At 44.3% G+C, this 26,503-nt stretch overlaps 1 protein-coding gene and 1 long non-coding RNA gene across 2 annotated transcripts in view; both read right to left on the bottom strand.

The window, feature by feature from the left end:
- The window catches only part of LOC308303849 (heparan sulfate glucosamine 3-O-sulfotransferase 6), a gene marked incomplete at both ends in the record, with an annotated part of 54,135 nt that extends 49,899 nt beyond the window's left edge, over positions 1-4,236 (bottom strand). Inside the window, one exon of the mRNA XM_080748347.1 lies at positions 3,704-4,236. Coding sequence (XP_080604473.1) covers positions 3,704-4,236 — 533 coding nt within the window. The remainder of the gene's footprint in view (positions 1-3,703) is intronic.
- The window catches only part of LOC308303313, a 468,570-nt gene that overhangs the window by 367,684 nt on the left and 74,383 nt on the right, over positions 1-26,503 (bottom strand). The window lies entirely within an intron of this gene.

Genomic DNA, 26,503 nt, shown 5'->3' with positions numbered 1-26,503 from the left:
AGCCTGATCAACTCGTTGATCGGTCATTTCACACTTGTGCGTCCCTCATCGCGTGTGGACACGCACGTGCATCTCCCTGCAATCAGGGGAGGAAGGGAGCCCCCCCCCCCCCAAGTCCCCAGGGGACCCACGCGGACACTTAGGGAAGGAGTGTGTGTCAGAAGGGGCGTCACACCAAATTCTGGGCCCTGGGTACAAGGATTCACTGCGGGCCCCCCATGAATGTTAACTATTGAAACATAGCAGATATACCAGTAAGACTCCCTAATCGGGAGATAAGCGACCGTTGGTCGCTTATCTCCACAAATATCACAACCTCCACCTCTCACGTCATACGGGTAGCCATAGTTACACCTGGAATGTTGAATCTCCATATATGGAGATAACCTACGCATCACACAAAGTCTGACCTCACCAGCCCATACTTGGGCATGGACGACTTATATCTCCATATACGGAGATGGCCATATATGGAGATACGATGACATCACAGAGTCCACAGCTGATGATGTGGCGTGATGTCATACAATACACAAACAAGCCCTATATAAAGGGGCAATTCTCACCAGGGAAGAGAGCATTGCCTGGAATGTTGAATCTCCATATATGGAGATAACCTACGCATCACACAAAGTCTGACCTCACCAGCCCATACTTGGGCATGGACGACTTATATCTCCATATACGGAGATGGCCATATATGGAGATACGATGACATCACAGAGTCCACAGCTGATGATGTGGCGTGATGTCATACAATAAACAAACAAGCCCTATATACTGATGCGATACGATGACATCACAGAGTCCACAGCTGATGATGTGGCGTGATGTCATACAATAAACAAACAAGCCCTATATACTGATGCGGAGATATGAGCAGGGCAAAGGTGTGACGTGTGACGTGTGACCGACCGACGGACGGACGGCCGGTGGAGGTTTTCATAGTAAACTGCTCCCTGACGGTCGCAACAAGCTCACAGCGCGGCACCGAGTGCCGCGCTGCGAGCTTGTAGATCTGCTATTTTTGAAACATTTTGAAAATGTGTGCAAGAAACCTATGTTTCTATGTCAGTGATGCTCAAACTTTTTCATGTCAAGGACTCCCAAAATGATATGAACTTGGCCACGGACCCCCATCTCAAAATATTTCGTTCCAGGGACCCCCCCCCCCCGGAAGCAAAATTTGAGTTACAAATGTTCGCTTAAAAAAAATACATATTCAAAGATTTGCACACATTTTCACGACTTTTCAAAAAAAAATAGCAGATCTACAAGCTCGCAGCGCGGCACTCGGTGCCGCGCTGTGAGCTTGTATATCTGCTATTTTTCAATAGATAAAGTTACTAGGGCCCCTCCACCTTGGGCCCCGGTAACTCAGTCCCACTTTCCTACCCCTTGTGACGCCCCTGCGTGTCAGCTCAATAAACAGCATTTTATTGGCAGTGGACTGAATACCCTCCTACCTTTAGCAGTCACTCTGTGGCACTCATTATTGGTGTTAGGGGGATATTGATGACTTGTGGAGAGGAGGAGAAGAGAGCATAGGAGTTGTGGGTCCGCGGCCAAAAACACATTTTGGGGGTCCTTAACCACTGATAAGCACATTCTACAAATGTCTTCTAAATCCTAACAGTTTTCTGAAAATAAACTTATGTTGCTATAATTTTTTCTCAAACTTTGTCATGTCAAGGACCCCCAGCATGATACGTATTTGGCCACGCAAAATATTTTGTTCCAGGGACCCCCAGAAGCAAAGTTTAGATTTGAGTCTATATCTAGCTTAAGGCCACAGACCCGTTGGGAAACGAGTTTGGGTCGGCTTTGTTTTAGGTCGGCTTTTCCTGTTACCACCCTATATGCCCCAGGGGTAGGCAACCTTAGGCACGGGTGCCAACATTGGCACTGGGGAGGGTGATCAACGGCACACTGGCAGAAGTGTGAGAGAGCGGATTAATTAAATGAAGTTAGCTCGTGTATATCTAATTGCATCTTGCACAAAATTCTACATTCATTAAAACTCTGAACTCTGACTGGGGAGGGAGTCGGGGAGATAGGTGGTTTATTGCTCTGGGTGTAATGATCGTTTCGTTACAACAATGTCCTGCCAATCAAAACATGTCAAAATATTTGTCATTAAAACATTTTTAAACGTGGTCAATTAAGTGAAGTTAGCTAATTAATAGCAAAATACATCTTGCACAAAATTCTACATTCATTAAAACTAGTAATGTCCTGCCAATCAAAATATTTGTCATTGAAATGTATGTTGATGACGCAACATAATTTATGTTATGGCACATTGACACTTTAGAAATAAAAATTATGTGGCACTTCATTTCAAAAAGGTTGCTGACCCCTATACCCTATACACGCACGCACGCACGCACGCACAGAACACAACAGTGTACTAAACCCCTGTATGGTCAAGACTTCGGACCTGTCCCATTTTCTTATGCCACCCATGAATTCACCCACTTGTCGAGAATACGGTGAAGAATGACTCATGTGACCATATCACTTTTTCCACATCTCTGTACAGTGCCTATGGTTTTTGCACCACTGAACTCTCATCTGATGTGCATTAGCATTTGGGCTTGATGCACTGCAACCCCATAACATCCCTCAATGTAGTTGTCTACAAACAACTGAAACAACTGTGTAATCTTGCAGACACAGTCTAATCATGTCCAGCATTGACGTTCTCAGTCATCTGAGGAAGAGTTGCTTTTCTGTCAAATACACAAATGTCCAACCCTCGTGTCTTTCCCAAATGCAGATGACACTTTATTCACGATTCCTGATGAAACACTGCCAGTCTTTGTGACTGAAGCTCCTGCCATCCATCCATCCATCCATCCATCCATCCATGCATATTGCATAATTTGCCATTTTTCATAGTCACTTTAGATATTTAGCTCTTGCCATCTTGATCCAATGATGTCAACTGGACCTGCTCAACATTATACTGTATATGCCAGAGTATATAATATGAATTGCTTAATTGCAGTCCACCTGCATGAAAGTGGCTCTACTATATACTGTAGATGCCTCCTTGGGTTTATCCATGGCTATTTAGATTTTCCTTTTACATTGTCACAGTAAAACTAGTATGGGATATAGCCACGCACGCTTGTGGTCAAATGTGTGGAACGGAACGTAGGAGTCTGATTAAGATAACGTTAAATAATTTTCTCAGAATTCGCACTAGGCCTATATCAAATATTGCGTCAAATATGGAATAAAACAGTGTTTCTCAAAGTGGATTCCATGGGGGCTCTGTGGGTTCCTTAGGGGGGTGACCGGGGTCTAAATTGATTGATTAATTGATTGATTGATTGATTGATTGATTGAAGACTATTAGAAGTTTGCATAGGAAAAGGTACCGTTTCATGACGGTACAGTTCCCTGGTACACGGTCAACTAAAAGGAGATCCTAGAGAAGACTAAGCTTATTTCCATAGGAAACCATTGAAGTGTCTCATATAACATTGAATGACAGACAAAAATGTACCCACACAAGTCCGTAACTCTGACAGCGTACAAATGCAAGTTGCATTTGTATGCTGTCAGAGTTAAGGGGAGAGCTTGAAATCTAAACGTTTGAGAAACACTGGAATAAAAGATTTTTTTTCTTTTTCTTTCTTTCTTTCTTTCTTTTTTTTTTTTTTTACACGACATTAAAACAGTAAAACCTCCTCACCTGTACCACTCCAGTCCCCTGTCGTAGAAGCGGTCGAAGAAGTGCGGCTCGGCGCCCACGGCTCTCACGTCCGGGTGGATGCGCAGGAACTCCAGCAGCGCCCGCGTGCCGCCCTTCTTCACCCCGATGATGATCGCCTGCGGGAACTTCTTGCCCCCGAAGTTGTTCGCTATAGAGATGTTGTTGTTGTTGATGTTGTTGATGGCGTCCAGATCGTTCGCGCTGGCGCCCTGCTGCGAGTCACTGTCGGAAAAATTGTCAAAGTCCTCGAGCTGCTCCCGCACGTTGACCGAAACGTCCCTGTGCGCATCGGTCGCTTGTGATGCCTCTCCTTGTCCATCGTTCTCGAGGATCCTCTTCAGAAAGTGGCTCTGCTGGTCGAATATGGGCCTAGGCAGAGAGTCGCAGTATCCCGTGAGGCAGTAGAACAGGTACATGAAGAGAATGATCATGGTAAAGAAGAACGACAGCCTGGACTGCACCTTCAGGTGTCCAAAGTTGAACCCAGCTCTCCATTTATTGCTACATCCCATTAGTCGCTAATCCTGAGCCAGGGGACACTAACGCAGGAAGCATGCCTCGTCCAATAAGAAAATATATTATGTTTCCACAAACTATTGATTTTTTTTAAAAGTTGTTCACATTGTGGATGAATTCGCCGTGCTCCTGCCACGGCGTCAAGTGACACAAAACGTGCCCACTGCGCTTTAAATATCCACTCATATTCCACCAGCAGATCTTCCAATGTCACTTGTTGTTTATCATAAACAAAAACTAAAAAAATGCAAGAAATGAAATTAGTCTCATATCAGGTTCACCGTGACTTATTGTAGTCTGAGTTTATTATCCCCCCCGTGCGTTAAGGTTCCCGTGCGCTGCGCTCCGTGGGAGGGAGGGGTGGCCGTGTGGTGCGCTCCCGTGCCTTCTTCTCTCCCTTTGGCATCGACGTCTGTGTCGTGGGAAGTCCTGAGCGGACACGCCCCTGTCCGTCTGGGCGACAATCCACGCCCTGTCGATCAAAACACACGCCCCCTCCATTCCACAAACCTTAAAATGAACAACAATAGTAAATAGCAATGTAACAAACCAGTGGCGTCAGTTCGGCGAAAGATAAGGTATGGCAACCTGACTGGTGTCTTGCACGCGCGCCCTCGCGCGCGTGCAAGACACCAGTCATGTTGCCATACCTTAGCAACAGGCACGATGAAAAGTACATTTTATTATTTTCCCCTTGTAGCCAAGGTATGGCAGGTGCCATAGCTTGCCATACCCAATTGACGCCTCTGCAACAAACCCGACCAAGGTTGATGGAGGAGCTAACTATAAGGCAGTGGTTCTCACACTTTTTCATGAGAAGGACCCCCAAATGGACACTTAGTAGCCCGTGGACCCCCATTTGAAAATATATGCCAGGGACCCCCCATAAGAGAAGATTTTTACTCTATTCCCATTAACCATTTTAATTTCAAGGACCCACAAGACATGCAATAGGCTACGGATCCCCATTTAAATGGCTTTTCTATATCCGAGACCCCAATTTATATTGTACAATAAATGTTAATTTAACTCGGAGAGTAACTGGTCCATTTGGTTCCATTTGTAAACTCTCTGAGTTACAGACCCATAAGGGATCATTTGGTTCCTATCATTTAGCTGAATCATTTAGAGAATCAATGAACTAAGGGACACTTTGCACTTTATTTTTCGAAAAGATGAATTTGGAAACATGTGCGCAGAACATGTAGCTGCAGAGAGTGGAAATAAACAAACTGTGTGCCGTAAATGTCTCCATGGAGCCACCTGTCTGCGTGATAACCTTCCAGTCTGGCCACACAGCCCATATGGAGCCAGCCAGGCAGCCATGACACAAACATTTAACCTCCACTCTGGGTTCAACAGGGACAGACAGGTGCTATCTGCTAAGTAGAATGAGACCACCCCCCCCCTCTCTCGCACTGTGTGTGTGTCCGTGTGTGTGTGTGTGTGTGTGTGTGTGTGTGTGTGTGTGTGTGTGTGTGTGTGTGTGTGTGTGTGTGTGTGTGTGTGTGTGTGTGTGTGTGTGCGTGCGTGCGTGCGTGCGTGTGTGTGAGAGACTTTCTCTCAGAGAGACAGGTATGGTATGGTAAACATGCAGTAGACTATAGCCTATAACCCAGACCAGCAACAGAGTCTCATTCTCAAGAATGAGTTAATCTTTAGAGATTCTTTTGCGTTCTAATGAGGAATTCAATTCTAAAGTATCCAGTCGTCCACCGTGTGAAACTGTGTCATGGCATGACCAAAGATTTATTGAATCATGATTGAACATAAGGTGACTATGGATATATACAGGGCTTTCAATTAAGCCCTTCATACATGTCGAGAGGAATGCAGAGTTTCTCTCATCAACTCTGTTCTGTACCTTTGTTCCTTCTCCTGGTTAGATACAGACAGTAGTATAGTATTTAGTAGTACAGTGTTGGACCCCTCTTTGCCTTTAGAATTGCCCTAATTCTTCATAGATTCAACAAGATGTTCATTTAGTACTAAGGGTCCCAAATTATATCCCCACACCATTACACCACCACCACCAGTATGGCAATATGGATCGGTCCTTTCATGCTATTATAAATTCTGACCTTACTATCCAAATGTATTCATATCAGACCAGGCAGGGTTTTTACAGTCTTCTTATTTTTTTGATATTTGGGGGGCTTTTCTGCCTTTATGTGTAGTATAGATGGACAGGAAACAGGGAGAGAGAGATGAGGAGAGACATAAAGATAAAGATACCCCGGTATAGATAGATAGGACTCGAACCCACGATGCACCGTCAGGCTACTTGGGAGTCTTCTATTGTCCAATTTTAGTGAGCCTATGCGAAATGGAACCTCAGATTCCAGTTCTTTAGCTGACTGGAGGAGTGGCACCCGGTGTGGTCTTCTACTGCTGTAGCCCCTCTGCCTCAAGGTTGAATGCTCAACATGTTGTGCATTCAAAGATGCTCCTCTGCATACCTCGGCTGTAACGAGTGGTTGAGTTACTGTCTACTTTCTTTTCGAACATTCTCATACCTTAGTTGTGCAGAAGAATTATTAATTATACTTTATTGTTTTTATGGTTGCTTACATGTAACATTTGTATTTTGCCATCATTTATTGAGACCGTATGTCGCAGTTTAGTATGAAAACGTTCACATCTTGTCTCTGTGTAACGTCTCCATGTCACATTTCCGTGTAATGCTCGGTTTGACGCTCTGACATCACCCGGCCTCTGACATCACTGAGAGTCAGGGGAACCACACTAACAGAATCCCTTTTAGGCCCTTATATGGAGATCCCTGATGTCATCAATATTAAGCCCATATCTAAGGACTTCATATGGGAATGCCCATATATGGAGGAAGACAGCCCATATCTGTGTGGCTGGTTCTACAGACAGGGATCTCCATATATGGTCATAAAAGGGATTGTATGTATGGTGTCAGATGTCATAGACGTCATAGGATTTTCACATAACGAATAACCGAGTAAGCCTGTTTGGGCTCTACAAGCATATCTCCATATAGATGGATCTCCATATATGGGTATCAGGGGTCTCCATATATGGGTAACTGGTCTGATATACATCACTGGCCAAGACATGGCCCTTTAGTGCGAGGTCACTTGTCTCCCTTAGGCGTCTTACTGGTAGTACTCATATAATAGATACATGAAATGTGGTAGCTTGTAAGAGCCTAGTTGTCTCCACTAGGCCTGATAGCTTCTTCTTCTTTCGTGTATCATCGTCCTTGATGATTGGTTGGCGACATTTCATTTCACAAGATCTCTAGAGTCCTAGACTATTGTCTCGACTCCTATTGCCTCATTAATTACTGATTAAGCTGATTAGAACTTTGCATTAACAGTTGAACAAGTGTGCCAAATAAATTGACTTGTGAGTGAATACAGAGTTGATTTAGGCGTCTAGCCTCTGAACTTGTCCCACCATGCAAGCATATGAATGATAGAACAAGAAGTGAGTTAGTACACCTGCCTTCTAATAGGGACATCTGTCCTAATCTAGGTTAAAGGAGTAGTTCACCACTTTTCAACCTGTCTTCTATAATAGGTCCTCAATAATGTTCATGATAAAATATCACAATTGTTTTCTACTCAGTCCAAGTCTCCCAGGAGAGCTGTGGGAAGTTCAGAATCCATCGTCTTGTGACATCATCATTTTCCAAAAAAAGAAATGAATCAATATTTTTGAAATAAATATTTAGATTTTTATTATCGTGAGAACAATGGCTTCCACTTTAAAATTGCAACTTTTCAGGAATAGAAAGCCTGCAGTTTCTATACGCTGGATTGGTAATCGATGATGTCACAAGACGATGGGTTTCTTACCAGCCCACAGCCCTCCTCTGAGGAAGAAAAAAAAAAGAAAAAGCTATTTTTGAGTGAGGACCAATTATATGAACATAGGTTGAAAAGTGGTGGAGTGCCCCTTTAAGAAGAAACACTGATATAGATCCCTTATCGTATTCCCTCCTGACTGGAGGCGGCAGTTAAACTTTATCGTACTTTGGTAATATTGCCATATTGGAGACATGCTGCTACTGCGCTGATAACCTGAAGATTCCCTAATTGGACGCATGTGGATGAAACACGACCACTTTCATCTCCGTGACCAGACTTGGATCCTCACCAACAGTCCCCTCATTCTGAGGCAATACGACAGTCCTGTTCTTCCTCCTGTCATGAAATGAACAAAACACACAAGAACAGTCTTTGTTTTACATTTCAAAAGCAACTTTGCATACAGTGGGATCGATTTTGGATTCCAGTAACAACCACCATCTTTTTTTTTTACTTCGCTTTGAGCTACAGACCTCCCTAAATCAGGCTAACCAATACCACACCATTGCCATCGTCACAGTCTTGCGTGCTAAAGCCTAGACACACATACTGTACAACTGCTGCGCTACATAGGCCCATTGCTCAATGAACCGACACAGATAAGAAGGGATTTTATCATCAGTTTGGGTTCATTATGGCCCTTTGTGTAGCAGCCATTACAATAAAGACAAAGAGACCATTGAGATGACTGAAGAGACAGCTGACTCTTTGATGTTTTTTTACTAAACACAATTAATTGTATTCCCCCAAAATTGAGGTTAGCGTTAATTTAATCAAGCTTCAAGGTTTTTTTTTTTTTATAAATGGTAGAATTTGTGCAAGTAAAAAAAAAAAGAGTAATCTGTGAAATGGGATCTGCAGCAAAATGTCTTATCTGTGTGTTTTTGTTGTGTCTACAACTGTATGTCAGCACACTTCAGCCTCAAAGTAGCAGTTCTGAGGAGGCTTCATGCTTGATATACCAAAGCAAGTTTCAGGTGACACTTGGGATTATGTAACAGTGGATGTTGATATGCATTATTCAAAAGATATTTTCTTGAGTATACAACCTGATACTTAATGAAGGATAGTGAATAGCGATAAAGCAATTATCTAGAATTCTAGAATTTTAGAGGCATGTAGTGAATAAACGTCTGATAATGAGATGAGAATATAGAGAATATATATACAGTATTAGACTTTTGGAGTACTAAGGCAGTAGTCTAGAGAAGCAGACACGTTGTGCATCCAAAACCGTCCAAAACCGCTTGTTTTGTATTTATCATTTTAAAAATGATTTAAACTAGTGAAAACAGCCGATCTACAAGCACACAACGCCTCGCGGTGCGAGGCGTTGTGTGCTTGTAGATCTGCTGTTTTCACTACTTTAAATAAAGGCGACGGCCTTGTCTGATGAAGCAGTGCTTTACTTTATGAAAAAAATTACAAATCTGAAACTTGGAGATACAAGGTTTCTGCCCGACAGTGACGATTTACTGCAGGGAATGAACCGGCCGTTCGGGAGTTGTCCTGCTTTTCCCAATGGCCAGCACGTCCCTGGTTGTGAACGTGTAGATCCGCTATTTTTTGAAAATGTTAGAAAATGTTTCAAATTTTGTGAAACGTATTTTGCCTATGATCACATGCCCAAAATAGGGACACCAGATTGAAAGTGGTTAAGCTTTATAAACAAAGCTTAAAAAATGCTATTAACACTACTTTCTTGTTATTGATGACTTTGCCCTAATTACCAGAGTACAAGTGAGACGTGACATGGCAGTACATCTGTGTAGATGATAAATTTGAAGCAGATGACAATATGTATTGACCAGTGCCTCCTCTTATACCTGGCAGGATGTCAATTTCCCCCGAGTCTCTACATAGAGAGGACATCATTTACCCCTCTGTCTTCTTGGACTATTATTGATTTGTTTGGATGTTGGAAAACAATCGGGTATGTGCCACTCTGGAGTCAACGTGATCAATACCCTTGGCCTGTTTTGTTGTCTTGATGTGTGCTAAAGACGGCGTTGAATTTCACTCTGTAATGTGTGGGGTTAGCTCCTCTTGGATGGTTTAATATAAGATGATTATTTGAATTGAGGGAGCAAACACACACACACACACACACACGCACACATGCGCACGCACACACACACACACACACACACCTGTGTCTGTGAGAGATACATTCTGTGCTGCATTCCTACACACCTGTGTAAGGTTCTGGCTCTGGGAAAGCCGACAGCTGTACAAAGCTTGGCAGTGACTATTATGGTCTGTAATCCCCGGGTAAGTCCCTATGATGACCTGCCTTGGCTGCTTCAAAGACCGGATCTGTTTCAAAATGCCTCCTCGAGCACCGAGAACCTTCAAAGCACAAAACGAGTTAAGACACTGTGTAAGGTGCGGATGCATAATTGTGTTTACGAGAAAAAAAAAAGAACAAGCCCCATGCAGTCTGAACTGTATGAAGAAACACTTTTGTCACTTGGACTAAAAGGTTGGTGCCACTTGACTGATGTTATACATGTATCTGTCAATCACGGAAGACAGAGCACCAGACTACAGACTTGAGGTTGCGCTGAAATCTGATGTGTTCAACGCATTTATTCCTTTTTTCTTTTTTAATATTCGTTTTTGGGCTTTTATGCCTTTATTGATATGACAGTAGACCATACATGGGCAACAGGCGGCCTGGGGGCCACATGTGGCCCTCACCTTCACTTAATGCGGCCCTCAAGTTACCGGAATAGTAGCTTAATGACTAGTATAGCAGTATTAAAATGTAACAAAAAAAAATATATATATATATATATTATGTCCAATGTAGGTATTTGTATTTAGGTTCATAGAGTCAACATGAATATATAACTAAATGTGTTTGAAATTAAATCAAAATGTTACATTTCAGGATTCCAATTAAAAAATAACAAAAAATTATTCAAGATTCCAATTCAAAAGAAGCAAACATAGCCGATCTACAAGCTCAAAACGCATCGCAGCGCGATGCGTTTTGAGCTTGTAGATCGGCTATTTTTGCTTCTTTTGTATGAGATACTAGAATGACAAAGTAGAACGTAGCAATATGCAATGTGGCCCTCTGGAGTGAAGGTGGAAATATAGTGGCCCTCGCCATCATCAAAGTTGCCCACCCCTGCAGTAGACTGACAGGAAATGGTGGGAGAGACGAGGCTGCCATGCATCCATGCCTATGTCGCAAATGCCTAAGTGGTATGCACCTGGACCAGTAGGCCAGTGGGCACCCCGCATGCATTTATTCCATTTCCTTCCCAGCATGTTTTTCAATACAGTAGGCCTACATTTGTGTTGATTCATCACACAGATTAACACTAGTCACAGTTTTAGGTTAAAACTGATTAAACCAGACTTCTCAAATTGTACATCTTTTGGCATGCCGATAGCTGACTGGATGGTGTGTCGATTTGACCACAAAATCGCATAGTGCCAAGTTTGATTCAGGCTACAAACCAAATACACTGCATTGTCCTTGTTTATTTGACGTGTGAAGATGCAATTATGTGCGTGACCAGCTATTGAAGAGGTGTTCTTGAAATGCACCTGGATGGAATGTATTTACAAACCTCACATGCACACACACGCACGCACGCACGCACGCACACACGCACACACACACACACACACACACACACACACACACACACACACACACACACGCATCCTTTGGGAGTGATGCAGTCACTGGGAGCCTCAGTCAGACACCAGCGCACAAAGACCATCACGGCGGCACCTCACACTGATCCTGACAGTGTGACAGTCCGCTGAGGGAAGGCAGGTATGCGACTGCGCCCAGGCTGTTGATCGAGGCAAAGGAGAATAGGTATTCAAAAGAGCAGAGAGTCCTATCACCTTCCCAGTTCTCACACCCACACGCCTGTGTGTGGAAAGCACTCTTCGCCAGCCTCCCCCCAGGCCCCGCTGGTGAAGGGCGTCACAGATTTGGGGATGACTTTACACGTCAGTGTTTTGTTGCCGTCAACCTGAGCTCAGCTGACCTTTTTCGACACAATCGGGGCATTTGTGTGCAAAAATATTTATGGGACATAAATGTGTCATTTAAAAAAGAAGAAGATAAATCAAACAAAATGGCAACACAGTCAAACATGTTTACAATATAGCACGCAGGGACGTGCTGGCCATTGGAAAAAGCGGGACAACTCCCGAACGGCCGGTTCATTCCCGGCCGGTCCAGGCCGGCCATTAGGAAAAAAAACAAATGTTGGCCTTCGTTCCATTTTGGGGACTGGGCGGCCAATAAAGTAAATCGTCACTGTCGGGCAGAAACCTTGTATCTCCAAGTTTCAAATTTGTGCATTTTTTCGCAAAGCAAAGCCCTGCTTCATCATACAAGGCCGTCGCACAAAAGTAGTGAAAACAGCAGATCTACAAGCACACAACACCTCGCTTGTAGATCGGCTGTTTTTCATTTTTTTAAATGATAAATACTAAACAAACGGTTTTGGACATACAAGGTTTCCACCCGACAACGACGAAATATAAATCATGTAATTGGCCCACTGGCTTGTCACTTGTCATGATCTGAAATGGCAAATCTTTGAGTAGCAGCAGCGCTATAGACTAGAGAGAGATCTTTCTCTATAGCGCGCAATGAGGGCCTCTCCAACTCTTTTTCCCGGGCTGAATCAGGGGCCCAGCACGTCCCTGATAGCACGGTTCCCCCGGCAGCGATCCAGTGAAATGACGGCAGCGGAGTTGAACTATGCGTTACAAACAAAAGCAGATGCACCAGCCAATGAGGAGCTCTATGTAATCCCCGTAACATACCAGCCCCATCAGTGTGCTGTGTGTGTGTCTGTTGTGTGAAAGCCTGTGACAGGGCCATCTTCTCAGCCATAACTGCAGGGCAGAGCTGTGTGGTTAGCAGGGTAAGTATAGGGCAAAGGCAGCACGGTACATTATCGCATGGGTGTGTGTAGCTATACGAGCTCGCTGCTCAAAAACACTTCCAGCCAAACAAGACAGTCAGAAGGCATGTGAAGTGACAGGCGTGCCTGCACAAGAACGACCCCGGCCGCCATATGCGGCATGTGGGAATTTTTAAGATAGTAATAAAAAAAGGAAAACTGTTTATATCAGTGGGAAGTAGATTTGTTAGAGCAGGGGTCTTCAACAGGGGGTCCGGGACCCCTAGGGGGTCCTCAGAGTTACTACAGGGGGTCCTCCAAATCTTTGTATGATAGAAACGTTTTTTTTTCTCCTTTTTTATAATAACCACTTGAACCCTAGCGTCCATATTCTGAGAACTTTAGCCAAAAATAGCACATCTACAAGCTCACAACGCCTCGTGCTGCAAGGCGTTGTGAGCTTGTAGATCGGTTATCTTCGGCAAAGAGGTTCGATGTAGAGGGGAAAAGGAGCAGGCTATAAGTACATAGTGAGGTCAAGTTTAGTTGCGACCGTCAGGTCGCACTTACTATCAAAACCTCCACAAACTGTGAGTCAGTCAGTCAGTCAGTCAGTCCGTCCGTCCGTCCGTCCGTCCGTCCGTCCGTCAGTCTGTCTGTCACATCTCACACGTCACACTATTGCCCTGCTCATATCTCCGCAACCGTTGCCCCGATCCATGCCAAATTTTGCACACACACTCCTTGCCTGCCAAACTACAACCTCCAAGGACCCCCAGAGCTCCAGGGACCTCCAGGTCCCTGGGGGACCCCCAGATGTAAAAAATGACCAAATGTGCAAAAATGACCAAATGACCACCCCAACGGGGCTGCTCACGGGGAATTCCCGGGGACCACCGACTCCTGGTGCTCCAGAACGGATGCCAAAGTGGTGGCGCCCCCAGTGGAGGACCCCCTCCACTGCAGCTCACATAAAATGCCGTAACTCAGGCTCGGAGCGTCCGGGAGAGCCGGGGCCGGTACCAATTCGTCCGCCAAGGCAACGCGGAGACCCCACCCCTCATTTCTCACATGGCCCTCTTCTAGCGCCACCATGAGGCCGATTCTTGCAAAACACATTTTTGGACCCTGCTCCTATAGATTTTGCCCTAAAATCACACAAATCGGTACACACTATGTCTACACTCATGTCAACCCGAACCCGAACCCTCACCTGAGAGAGAACCAAAATGGTTTTCGAGAGGAGAGAACAACCGTAGCACAGATCCTGGCATTAAGGAGATTAATAGAGGAGGTGAAAAAGGACAACCTAGCAGCTGTACTGTGCTTCATTGACTTCAAAAAAGCTTTTGATTCTATCCACAGAAGCAAGATGGTGAAGATCCTTGAGGCCTACAATGTCCCTCCCAACATTCTCCGGGCTATCGAGACCATGTACGCAAAAACAAGGGCCAAAGTGGTGACCCCGGATGGCAGCAGTGAGGTGTTTGACATCCGAGCTGGTGTAATGCAAGGAGACACCCTAGCCCCCTACCTCTTCATCATAGTTCTAGATTACGCGCTCAGGAAAGCCATAGGGGGACGAGAACAAGAGCTTGGCTTCACGCTAACACCAAGGAGGTCAAGGCGGCATCCCGCAGTAGTTCTGACAGACCTGGACTATGCGGACGACATCAGCCTGCTCTCCGACAGCATGGAACAAGCACAAGAACTCCTGAACAGGGTGGAGATAGAGTGTGCCAAAGTTGGTCTCAGGCTAAATGCTAAGAAAACTGAGGTTATCACCTATAACCTACCTGATCACTCACCTCTGACAACAACAGAAGGAGCTGTGTTGAAGGAAGTCAAGGACTTCAAGTACCTGGGCGCATGGGTCGACTCAACTGAGAAAGACCTTAAAGTAAGGAAGGCACTCGCGTGGAGGGCCCTGAACGGCATGAACAGTGTATGGAACTCTAACCTCCCCCGCCAAATCAAACTTAGCTTCTTCTTTGCAACGGTGGAGTCTGTTCTCCTCTATGGCAGTGAATGCTGGACCCTGAAGCCAACCCTGCAGAAGTCTCTAGACGGGTGCTACACTAGAATGTTGCGTGCAGTACTCAACATCAACAGGAGTGCACATGTTACCAACAGGAGCCTGTATGAGGGAATACCAAAGGTAAGCGAGAAAATTGCCACCAGAAGAATGAGACTAGCAGGACACTGCCAAAGACACCAGGAGCTTCCAGCCAGCAAATTGGTACTGTGGGAGCCAACACATGGGCACCGGTCGCGAGGACGTCCCACAAAAACATACGTGGACATACTCAAGGAAGACGTAGGGACACAGAACACCAATGAGCTGGCCAGATGTATGGGGAACCGAGATGACTGGAAACAACGATGGAGGGCTCGTCTGAGGACGACCTAGATAGATAGATATAGATCATGTCATCAACATGGATCTGTCCCATATAGCGCCACCATCAGGCCGATTTTTTCAAAGACATTTTTGGACACTGCTCCTACAGATCTTGCCCTAAAATCACGCAAATCGGTACACAGTATGTCTACACTCATCTCATCAATATGGATGTCCCATATAGCGCCACCATCAGGCCGATTTTTTGAACCACATTTTTGGACACTGCTCCTACACATTTTGCCCTAAAATCACGCTGCGACCTGACGGTCGCTTATCTCCCGATTAGGGAGTCTTACTGGTTTATTATGTATTCATTAAGACGGTTCAAGTGGTTAAATATCTGAAAACACAAATTGACATGAATCCAAAATACACTGTTCGTGCTGTCAAAACAATGAAACAATGGAATCTATGAGAAGGTTGTGGGGCACCCTGCTTCATCTCTCTCAACTAAGGGTTCCTTGGCCTGAAAACATTGAAGACCCCCCTGTGTTAGAGAGCTAGAAGGTGAGAACAGCTGTTGCGCTGAATCCCCACCTGATGCCTGCTGTCGGTCTGTCCCAAAAGGGACATTTACTGCAGCGCATTGTGGTTCAAATGGACACCATTGTCTGCAATAAATCTTTACTGGTTTCTTTAGATGACCACAGAATTTTTGTTTGGGGCCCCATGGTTCTAATCCATCGTCTCCTCACTTATAGTCTCCACACTGAGGCTCATGTTTCAGCGTCCATGGCGAGGTGCTCTTTACAAGAACATCCGCTAAATGCCTACCATGTAAAATGTAAATAAAACCTCTCTGGTCTTGTCTCTGTGGTGCCCTTCAAAGCAAGCCACGCAGCCCCCCCCCCCCCCCCCCTGTTTATTTCTGCCCTGATTGTTTCTCAATGCTTTTTGACTCTGTGTAAACTGTCGAGGAGAAAGCCCCCAGGTTGGGAAAATGCTCGGGAAGGGAGAAATGACCCTCAGATGGATTCTGTTGAGTGGAAAACATTTTGGTTCTCCACTAAAACAAACAATTTGACCACGATTGCCGGTTCGGTTGTTGTAAAACTTACGTTCTGTGTAATAGGATTTGTGGGGGGAAAATGCATAATGAACTGAAATGCAAGAGGTTTGTTCATATTAACTCTCCCCACGCTTTGAACGATAACGCTCGCCCCATTTTTTACAGAACCTCGATGCCAATACGGCGCTCGTTCGGTTCGTTCGTCTGATGACTGTAAGCTGATGAGGGGTCGCGCGGCCGTTTACTGTAAACACATTTTCCGCTGTGATGGTGTAAAAAATCCATTATGCGTTAGATCAACGGAGAACAATTCACTTCCTTGTTGATTTCCTCTGGCCCGGAGGCTCTGTAGCCAGTGACTGCTCTGAATGTACGGCAACACATAGCAGGACAATTCACATTCATTCTTGCATGAGGCCGCCCTCTGCTGCCTGGCAGACCAAAGTGCACTATTGCACAACCAAAAAAAATAAAAAAATAAAAATAAATGTCTGTCTGTCTATCTACTATAACGTCGCAAAGGTAAGCCGCTTTTTGATGGCGCCAGACCCAATAAATAAATAAATAATCTGGCAGTAGGAGAGTTAACTGGGTGATTCACGACGACAGCACACTGTGCTGTCAGTGTAAGATCAGCCCCCCCCCCCCCCCCCCCCCCCCCACCAAACCCCTGGAGGCTAAAGATGCAGGAGAAGATAAGTGTTCAGGTGCACCATGCAGCGTTGAGACCCAGACACAACATGGGCAGAAAGCATCCGATAGACTAACCCTTCTGTAATTTCAACATGATTGGAAAAAAAGAAAAGAAAAAAGAAACGCTATGTTCATCAAAGATGTCTATAAGAATGACAGAAGACTTGTATTCCAAACTTAAAGTTCATATATTTAACGTTGTTTCCCGTTGAGATTGGCATTTCCTGGGGCATTTCCTGGGTCACACGGGTCTTCTTATTTTTTCACTCTCAAAAAGCACCTGCAATGTAGTGCGTTTGAAACTAAATGCACATCATGGGGTGATCACTGCTTGCCTCCTGTGAATTGTTTTATTTGTATTTTTATATATTTTCTGTTTATTTCATTGCTGAGTGAGGTCAGCAGACAAAGTGAAGTGAGTGGGATGAAAAAACCTGGGTGAAATGTGCCAATCTCAAACGGAAACATCGGCACATTTCAGTCTTGCAGAATTGTATTCCATGTATGCTATACCAGTGGTTCTCAACCTGTGGGTCGGGACCCGCCAGAGGGGTCCCCAAATTATTTTGGGGGGGTCCCCAGATGTTAAGCTAAATGTTAACATTGTTTTCTCACTCAAAAGTAAACAGACCAACATACAGTATAAGTGTATACAGGTTATCTGAACATTTCTAAAGTGACAATTTAAGGACTTTAAAGACCTTTTTAGTACCTCTGGTCAAACATTGGTCAAATTGTAAAATATTAGAGGCAGAAATTGTGAAAATAGCCGATCTACATGCTCACAACGCCTCGCAACATGTAGATCTGCTATTTTCACAATGGAATAGATGGGGTCAAACTAAATGTAATGTCAACTCCTACAATTCCAAGTGCTCGTCACGGTGGGGGGTCCCCAGTTCAAATATGAATATTTTGGGGGTCACGGCCAGAAAAGGTTGAGAACCACGTTCTATACGATACGATACATAGTCAAATAAACTCGGAGTAAAGACAAAGTGAAGTAACACACAAAAACAACAACAGCCACTCACAGGAATGAAGCAGCAGTGAGTGACGTCAGGTACATTTAACAACAACAATCTCTGATCTCAGCTCCAGTCCACAGTAGTGAGCAATCAACTCTTTTAAATGATAGGCTATCTGACAGGTGTAATTCAAAGTAATAGGACCACCCGTAAAACTGGCAGATTATGGCCTGTTTGTAGAGTAGCCTGCTCAAGTCACTCTACTTTACCCACACACAGGGGGGTCAGAAGGTGTAGGAAAGTGGGACTGAGTTACTGGGGCCCAAGGTGGAGGGGCCCTAATAACTTTATTTATTGAAAAATAGCAGATATACAAGCTCACAGCGCGGTGCGAGCTTGTAGATCTGCTATTTTTGAAAAGTTGTGAAAATCTTTGAATATATGTATTTTTTAAGCGAACATTTCTAACTAAAATCTTGCTTCTGGGGGTCCTTGGAACTAAATATTTTGAGATTGGGGTCCGTGGCCATTTAATACATATCATCTTAGGGGTCCTTGACATAGGTTTCTTGCACACATTTTCACGATTTTTCAAAAATAGCAGATATACAAGCTCGCAGCGCGGCACTCGGTGCCGCGCTGTGAGCTTGTATATCTGGTATTTTTCAATAGTTAACATTCATGGGGGGCCCGCAGTGAATCCTTGTACCCAGGGCCCAGAATTTGGTGTACGCCCCTGCCCACACAGCATGTGTGCGTACGTACGCGCGCTCGCTTGCTTCTAACCCTTTGCTGACCTTAATATTTTTGCTCTGCATCAAATCCAAACATTTAGCAAGGAATGTGGGCTCGCACGCTACGGCTACTGTGCGATTTACGGCGCTGTGTAGAGAGGACTTCCAAAGCCATAGGATTCCATGATCTACAATCATGATGTCATCCGTGAAATAAAGACTAGCCTATAATCATTCTGGCCTCCTCTTCTTCTTCTTCTTCTTCTGCAGTGGATAACCCAGAAGGGAATGATATATCAAAAAACTGGACATGGCCATAAATACACAGTGGTGTACAGTAGTAGACCAACTGATAGATGCCTGCAGAGCCCAAGGACAAGATAAAAATGACTGATGTGAGCTCTGGTCTCTGTCAGACCGTCTGTTCCTGCTTATTATCAGAAAATAAGGTTTGTGGGGAATTGAATGTAAATGTAGATGCTTGATCTAATTGGGTAATAATGGTCTCGTTTTTCTATTATTGAATATGGCTTAACCAAACTGAGGTCAACGCACCACCATGGCTCAGTAGTGCTAGCATAGGAGGAACCAGGGACGTGTAGAGAATGTTATAGAGGCAGGGGCTGAAATTTCTAAAAGGGCCTTTTGGTGATAATATCAGAAATAGCAGAATTCCAAGCTCAGCGCGACGCGTTGTGAGCTTGGAGCTTGGAGTGTGGAGGTCGGCTATTTTCGGTGCTTGATACCACGCTAAACTAAACATTATCAAGTCAATACTGGAGATGTGGCGTAACGGCATGGATTTCTACACAGAGAGGGCTATTCTTTCAACATAAGATGCTGCATTCATGTTCAGGAGAGTTTGGAAAAGGCAATAGACCCTATTCACGGCCCGCCCACTCAGCAAATTCCTCAGCAACTTCCTGGTGCTGACGTCAGCTTTGAAGGGTAAACTAACACAGAAATCGCTGGACTTAAAGCCAACAAATCATTATTTTGAACGGTAAAATAAATTATAATGTTTTGTGCCTTTTACTATCTTGTGTTCTTGATCATGCTTGCCGTATTTTATACTTTACTATTCGTAAATTGCATTAAATCTGCGATTTCTGTGTTAACTTCTATGGGCTTTTAGAGGGGTTTCCCCTTCAAAGCGTGACGTCAGCGCCAGGAAGTTGCTGAGTGGGCGGGACGTGAATAGGGTCCATTCTCTTAAATGATGCCTTCAGGTATGGCATGGAAAGAGGGCATTTGCATTTCTTTCACCAAGGGCTCAAGCCCCCTTTGACGTCTATGTGTGCACGTGCCTGGGAGGAACCTAAAGGAAGTTTTCATATGAGAAGGAAAACCCGAACCAAAGAAAGTGGACACATTCAACAGCCTGACCACAGAATTATACCTCTTGGAAGAGAAGGCTTCCACAAGCCCCTAGTATTCTTGCCAGTGTCACTGAGCAGGGACAATGGAAGAAAGAGAGAGGTCGCCCAAACAAACACGCTTTTCATTCGCGCACATGCTCACACACGCACGCACGCACACACACACACACACACACACACACACACACACACACACACGTCGCACGCACACACACACACACACTGGGGTGTCGCACCAAATTCTGGGCCCTGGGTACAAGGATTCACTCACATTTTGTGCTTTAACCATTGAAAAATAGCAGATATACAAGTAGATCTGATGAAAATCATGATTTCAAATCCTTCTAAGGTTGATTGAAAAACCTGTTTCTAAGTCAGTGGTGTTCAAACGTTTTATTGTGAAGGGCCCCCAAAATTGATTGATTGATTGAAGACTTTATTAGAAGTTTGCATAGGAAAAGGTACAGTTTCATGACGGTACAGTTCACTGGTACAAGGTCTACTAAAAGGAGATCCATGAAAAGACTAAGCTTATTTCCACTGGAAACCATTGAAGTATCTCATATAACATTGAATGACAGACAAATAGAACACAGTACTATGCAGTAGATATGTAAAGAAAAACAAAAAACAAAACAGTAAGTCTAAACAAACAGTATATACAAAGAAGGGGCAGGGGAGGGTATAGGGTTGGGCTAGGTTAATTTTTTTACCAGTTGCGAACGGCTGCTGCCTGTAAGTGTTTTTTCAGGGCAATTTTAAAGGATGCTAGTGATCCACACTCCTTTATGGCCTTCGTTAAGGCTTTCCACATTTTGGTGGTATAGCAGAAAAACGAGTTTGACCCTTTGTTGATTTTGACTCTGTGTTGGAAGTGAAAATTATATGTATATTTGGCAACGGACCCCAATCTCAAAATATTTAGTTCCAGGGACCCCCCAGAACGGCCAAAAGCAAATTTTTAGTTACAAACGTTCGCTTAAAAAGTACATATATTCAAAGATTTGCGCACATTTTCATGACTTTTCAAAAATAGCTGATCTACAAGCTCGCAGTGCGTCACTCGGTGCTGCGCTGTGAGCTTGTATATCTGCTATTTTTCAATAGCTAAAGACAGGCCCCTCCACCTTGGGCCCTAGTAACTCAGTCCCACTTTTCCCCCGTTTGTGACGCGGCGCCCCTGCACACACACGCACACACACACGCACACACTCCAATATCTGCTTTCAGACCGTATCACAATTCCAGGCCGAGAGAATAGGCTCCTGATTAAATAGTTTGGGGGCCTGCATTGCTACAGGCTGGGGAAGGTACAGTGGGACCTTTGAAGTGCTTACCCTGAACCAGCTGACGTGCTCCAACGTTATCTGCTCCCGGGTTTAAAGATAACACATAGTGAGACGGTGACTCCGACTCCGATGTTTACAAACATTCACTACTCCTGTCGTCCTCCAAGGAAGCGACACGTGTGGGGAAAACAGAAAGAAAATTTGAACAGTGACGCGTGTGTCTGACGATGGCTTCGTGGTAAACAGTAAAAACTAGCTGTGCCAAGCCCAAGAATCAAATCTCACCGCAAGTGTTCCGCCTGCATTTCCTCTGCTTTCTCTAATGGCTGAGTCGATGGGGGAAACATACAATGGGTAATGGCCTGCTTGCCATCCTGTAAAGACATAAATAAACAGTAGGCCTAGTGATGGTAGAACGCTCAGCTGCATTGCTTGGCTCCCAGGTACTTGTGTATAGTCACTGTCGGGCAGAAACCTTGTATCTCCAAGTTTCAAATTTGCACGTTTTTTTGTAAAATTGAAGCCTTGCCTCATCATTTAAGACTGTTGTACAAAACTAGTGAAAATAGCAGATCTACAAGCGCACAAATGCTAAGTACAAAACGAACGGTTTTGGACATACAAGGTTTCCACCCGACAACGACGATATGTAAAATCTTGTGTCAATGGAACACATAAAATAGTCGGAGGCCTTAGGGTTTTTTTTCATCACTAAACCATCGTTTTCTGGGGCCATTTATAGCCCAAGGAATGTTTTTGTGCAAAACAAATGCTTGCAATGGATTCAGAATCATGACAAACCCCTAGTTAGACCCCTCACATCCTACTTAAATACCTAGAAAAAAAAAAGTTTTTTCTGGGTATTTTCCTCCTGTATAGAAAGTCGATGGGAGCCCAACTTGATTTGGCCGCTGTGGCAACCCTCTCGGGGTCGCCGACTCGGGCGCCCTAGCTAAATCATTAGAGCATGCCCTGGGCTACATCTGTGCAAAATTTGGCGCTTTTAGACTGATTAGCACAAAATTACCATTCTATCTCCCTAAGGCCCCCCGACTAAAATGGACCCGTAAAACGTAACATTCGTTCAAATGAAGACTTTTTGCAGTTACACAAATTATTTCATGATTTAAAATAAGAAAAGAAAGAAAGAGAAGAAAACATAATTTGTAAAATCACATTATGTTCTGTTGTGCTTTGGAATACTTCCACACTTCCAATGTCACACATTACACCCAATATGCCTAATCATTTTTTTTCTTTTTTTTTAAACAAAATCCTTCACTAAGTCACCACATCCATTTGTGGTCATATCTGGAGCTGAGAGGTGTCAATATCATCCTGTTTCTGTCCTCTGTCAACCGTGACTACTATTGAACAGTGGCTCGATGCCACGGGATCATAGAGCATGATGATGCATGGCCCAGGCATGTGTGTAGGGGCGTCACAAGGGGTAGGAAAGTGGGACTGAGTTACCAGGGCCCAAGGTGGAGGGGCCCTAGCCCTAGTAACTTAAACTATTGAAAAATAGCAGATATACAAGCTCACTTGTAGATCTGCTATTTTTGAAAAGTTGTGAAAATGTGCGCAAATCTTTGAATATATGTATTTTTTTAAGTGAACATTTGTAACTCAAATTTTGCTTCTGGGGGGTCCCTGGAACTAAATATTTTGAGATGGGGGGTCCTTCACATGAAAAGGTTTGAGCATCACTGACATGGAAACATAGGTTTCTTGGCACACATTTTCGCGATTTTTCAAAAAATAGCAGATCTACAAGCTCGCAGCGCGGCACTCGGTGCCGCGCTGTGAGCTTGTATATCTGCTATTTTTCAATTGTTAACATTCACGGGGGGCCCGCAGTGAATCCTTGTACCCAGGGCCCAGAGTTTGGTGTGACGCCCCTGCATGTGTGTGGTCCACAGGGACCCCTACTACTACAGTATGCCAGTGACATGGATTGGACATGGAGTGGGGGGTACAGAACATGTGTGTGCTTGATGGTGCGGTCTATACGCACTGCACATGTCAGAGCTAGAAGATGGATAGGAGAGATTTACCCTGCATCAAGAAGACGGAGAGAGGAGCATAATTCAGTCCAGATGTTGTGTGGCTCTTACCCCCACAGACAGGGGAAGCTGCCTATAGGACTTGTATGCTTTTTTTAGAGGCACCGTGGAAAACAGCCAATTCATAGCTAAAAATCCTATTAGACGTCCACCAGCTTGGTCATTAGTGAAGCAGTGGAGTAGGGGTCTTCAAAGTTTTCAGGCCAAGGACCCCTTAGTTGAGAAATAGATGAAGCAGGGACCCCCGCAACCTGTTCATAGATTCCATATACATGTAGTTTCATCGTTTGACAGCACAATTATCAGTGAGTGTATGTTGGATTCATGTCAAATTGTGTTTTCAGATATTTAACCATGTGAACTGTCAATACTTATAAACTTGACCTTTCACTCTGTACTTCTGCTCCCTTTCCCCAATACACCAAAGCTCTTTGCCAAAAATAGAAGATCTACAAGCTCACAATGCTCAACAATATTTTTGGCAAAAGTTCTCAGAATATGGACTCTAGGGTTCAAGTGGTTAATATAAAATATATATATAGGCCTATATATCACTCAAACTCTGAGGACCCCCTAGGGGTCCCGGTCTCCCGGACCCCCTGTTGAAGACCCTTGCTGTAGAGCGTTGAAGAGTTTTGCAGGGGTTTTATAGTACGACAGAATTCTTCTAAAAATGGTGGTTAAAATGTCTCCTCCCTTGAACTGAAGGCCACTATCTTACCATGATGGGTGGTGCATGTGTAAGCAGGTGTGGCGAAACCTTTACTGCCGTTTGTGTGGCTACCCCTATGAAGAGAGCTATTTCCGTTTCAACGGCAGCTAAAGCCAGAGAAGAGTGCTGCACTCTCTCACGGCATGGCTATTGTCTGTGTCTGTGTCTGTGTGTGTGTGTGTGTGTGTGTGTGTGTGTGTGTGTGTGTGTGTGTGTGTGTGTGTGTGTGTGTGTGTGTGTGTGTGTGTGTGTGTGTGCACTGGTTTTTGTATGTTTGTGGGGACCAAAATCTGTATACACAGTCACGTCATGGGGACCAGGTACGGTATGGGGACCAAAAATCAGGTCCCCATGAGGGAAACTGTTAAAAACCAACACAGGAGCTGCTCTGATGTGCCTGTGAAGTTTTTAGCATTGGCCCATAACTCACGTTTTTTGGTCATGGTGTGGGTGTGTGTGTGCTCAGTAGCTTTATATGTTTTGTGGGGACCAAAATCTGTATACACAGTCACGTCATGGGGAATAACTTCATCAATTCTGATATTTGAAGTCGTGTATAAGCTAACACAGCCATAGTTGTTATACCTGATTCTTTTCATAGCTGTATAACATTTAGAAAGGGTGGTACCCACATGTGATGATTAAAATCATCAAATGTGGGTCCCCACAAATCATAAAAACCAGTATGTGTGTGTGTGTGTGTGTGTGTGTGTGTGTGTGTGTGTGTGTGTGTGTGTGTGTGTGTGTGTGTGTGTGTGTGTGTGTGTGTGTGTGGTACAGACTGTACACTACACAATACAAACTGTACATACGTACTTACGGCGGTTGCATGTGTGCATTTGTATGTTTGTGTGTGTTTTGGCAGGGCATGCGGGCCTAATCGGTGCTGCTAATAACCCTCGATGTCATCCACCTGTTTTTGGCTGCTCCGTTGTGCTGAATGATGGGACCATTTTATATAATCATCTTATCTCATCTGGACCACAGAAGTTGAAACTCAACAGGAGAATTCCCAAACCTCACATTTATATTCAGTAGAAATCCCACCTCTCACCCCAATAAGCAATTTGAGTGCAACAGACCAAAACCACTCGCACTTAGAATATTATAATGACTTATGTAAAAAAACTAAAAGTCTCAGCTCTGACCTCTCGGAGGGCCCAGTTCATTTCTTAATATATTGAAAACACATTCATATTTTAATGATGTGGGCTTAAGCCCCCAATAAGTTATTTCATGCTTGTATGAATACATTTTACCACTGAATCAAACATTAACCCCCGTCTTAGAACTTCCATTACATTCAGGTTAATGAAGTGAGGAGGATTTTCAGGTCCAGTACAGCAGCCTTTAGATGATTGCTCTTTCAGGAGGGTACGCGATTAACCCAAGTTCATCAGCAACCAGGGACGTGCTGGCCATTGGGAAAAGCGGGACAACTCCCGAACGGCCGGTTCATTCCCGCCCGGTCCAGGCCGGCCATTAGGAAAAATAAATAAAATAAAATGTCGGCCTTCGTTCCATTTTGGGGGCTGGGCGGCCAACAAAGTAAATCGTCACTGTCGTGCAGAAACCTTGTATCTCCAAGTTTCAAATTTGTACATTTCTTCGCAAAGCAAAGCTCTGCTTCATCATACAAGGCTGTCGCACAAAAGTAGTGAAAACAGCTGATCTACAAGCACACAACGCCTCGCGGTGCGAGGCGTTGTGTGCTTGTAGATCGGCTGTTTTCACTAGTTTAAATCATTTTTAAAATGATAAATACAAGTGCGAGGCGTTGTGTGCTTGTAGATCGGCTGTTTTCACTAGTTTAAAGTTGTACTATGTAACTTTTTTTATAAAACAAATCTTAAAATTCTCCTAACTATTAAATCACAAAAGTTTTAGAAGATCCGCGCCGTGAATTTCAGCCTGTAAAGCCTTCTCTATATGTAAACTGAGATCCTTGCCGTGGACCGGATCTCGCGCCAAAATTGCGTCATCACACTACCGGCCAATCACAGCGAGGGTTATACAACTGCCGGCCAATCACAGCGCATCTTGAAGTGGGGTCGCTAATACTCGCTATGGCAGCCATATTTGTTGTCGCCCGTTTGTACCATCCCTTCTCTAGGTAATTTCGCCTACCAGGCAGGGTGAAGGAGTCCGTATCTCTGGAATTACTGAACGCACAGGAACAAGGGACCCCTTAAAAGATAGATCTCAGCGAGGTGGAGGCAGACGCGGGGGTCTGAAGGTACGAAAAACGGACGAAAGACGCGGACGCGACCGCGGTTTGCTA

The sequence above is a fragment of the Nannobrachium achirus genome, assembly GCF_963921795.1.
Source record: "Nannobrachium achirus genome assembly, chromosome: 18".
Classification (NCBI taxonomy): Eukaryota; Metazoa; Chordata; class Actinopteri; order Myctophiformes; family Myctophidae; genus Nannobrachium; species Nannobrachium achirus.
This window is presented reverse-complemented; position numbering and strand designations above follow the sequence as displayed.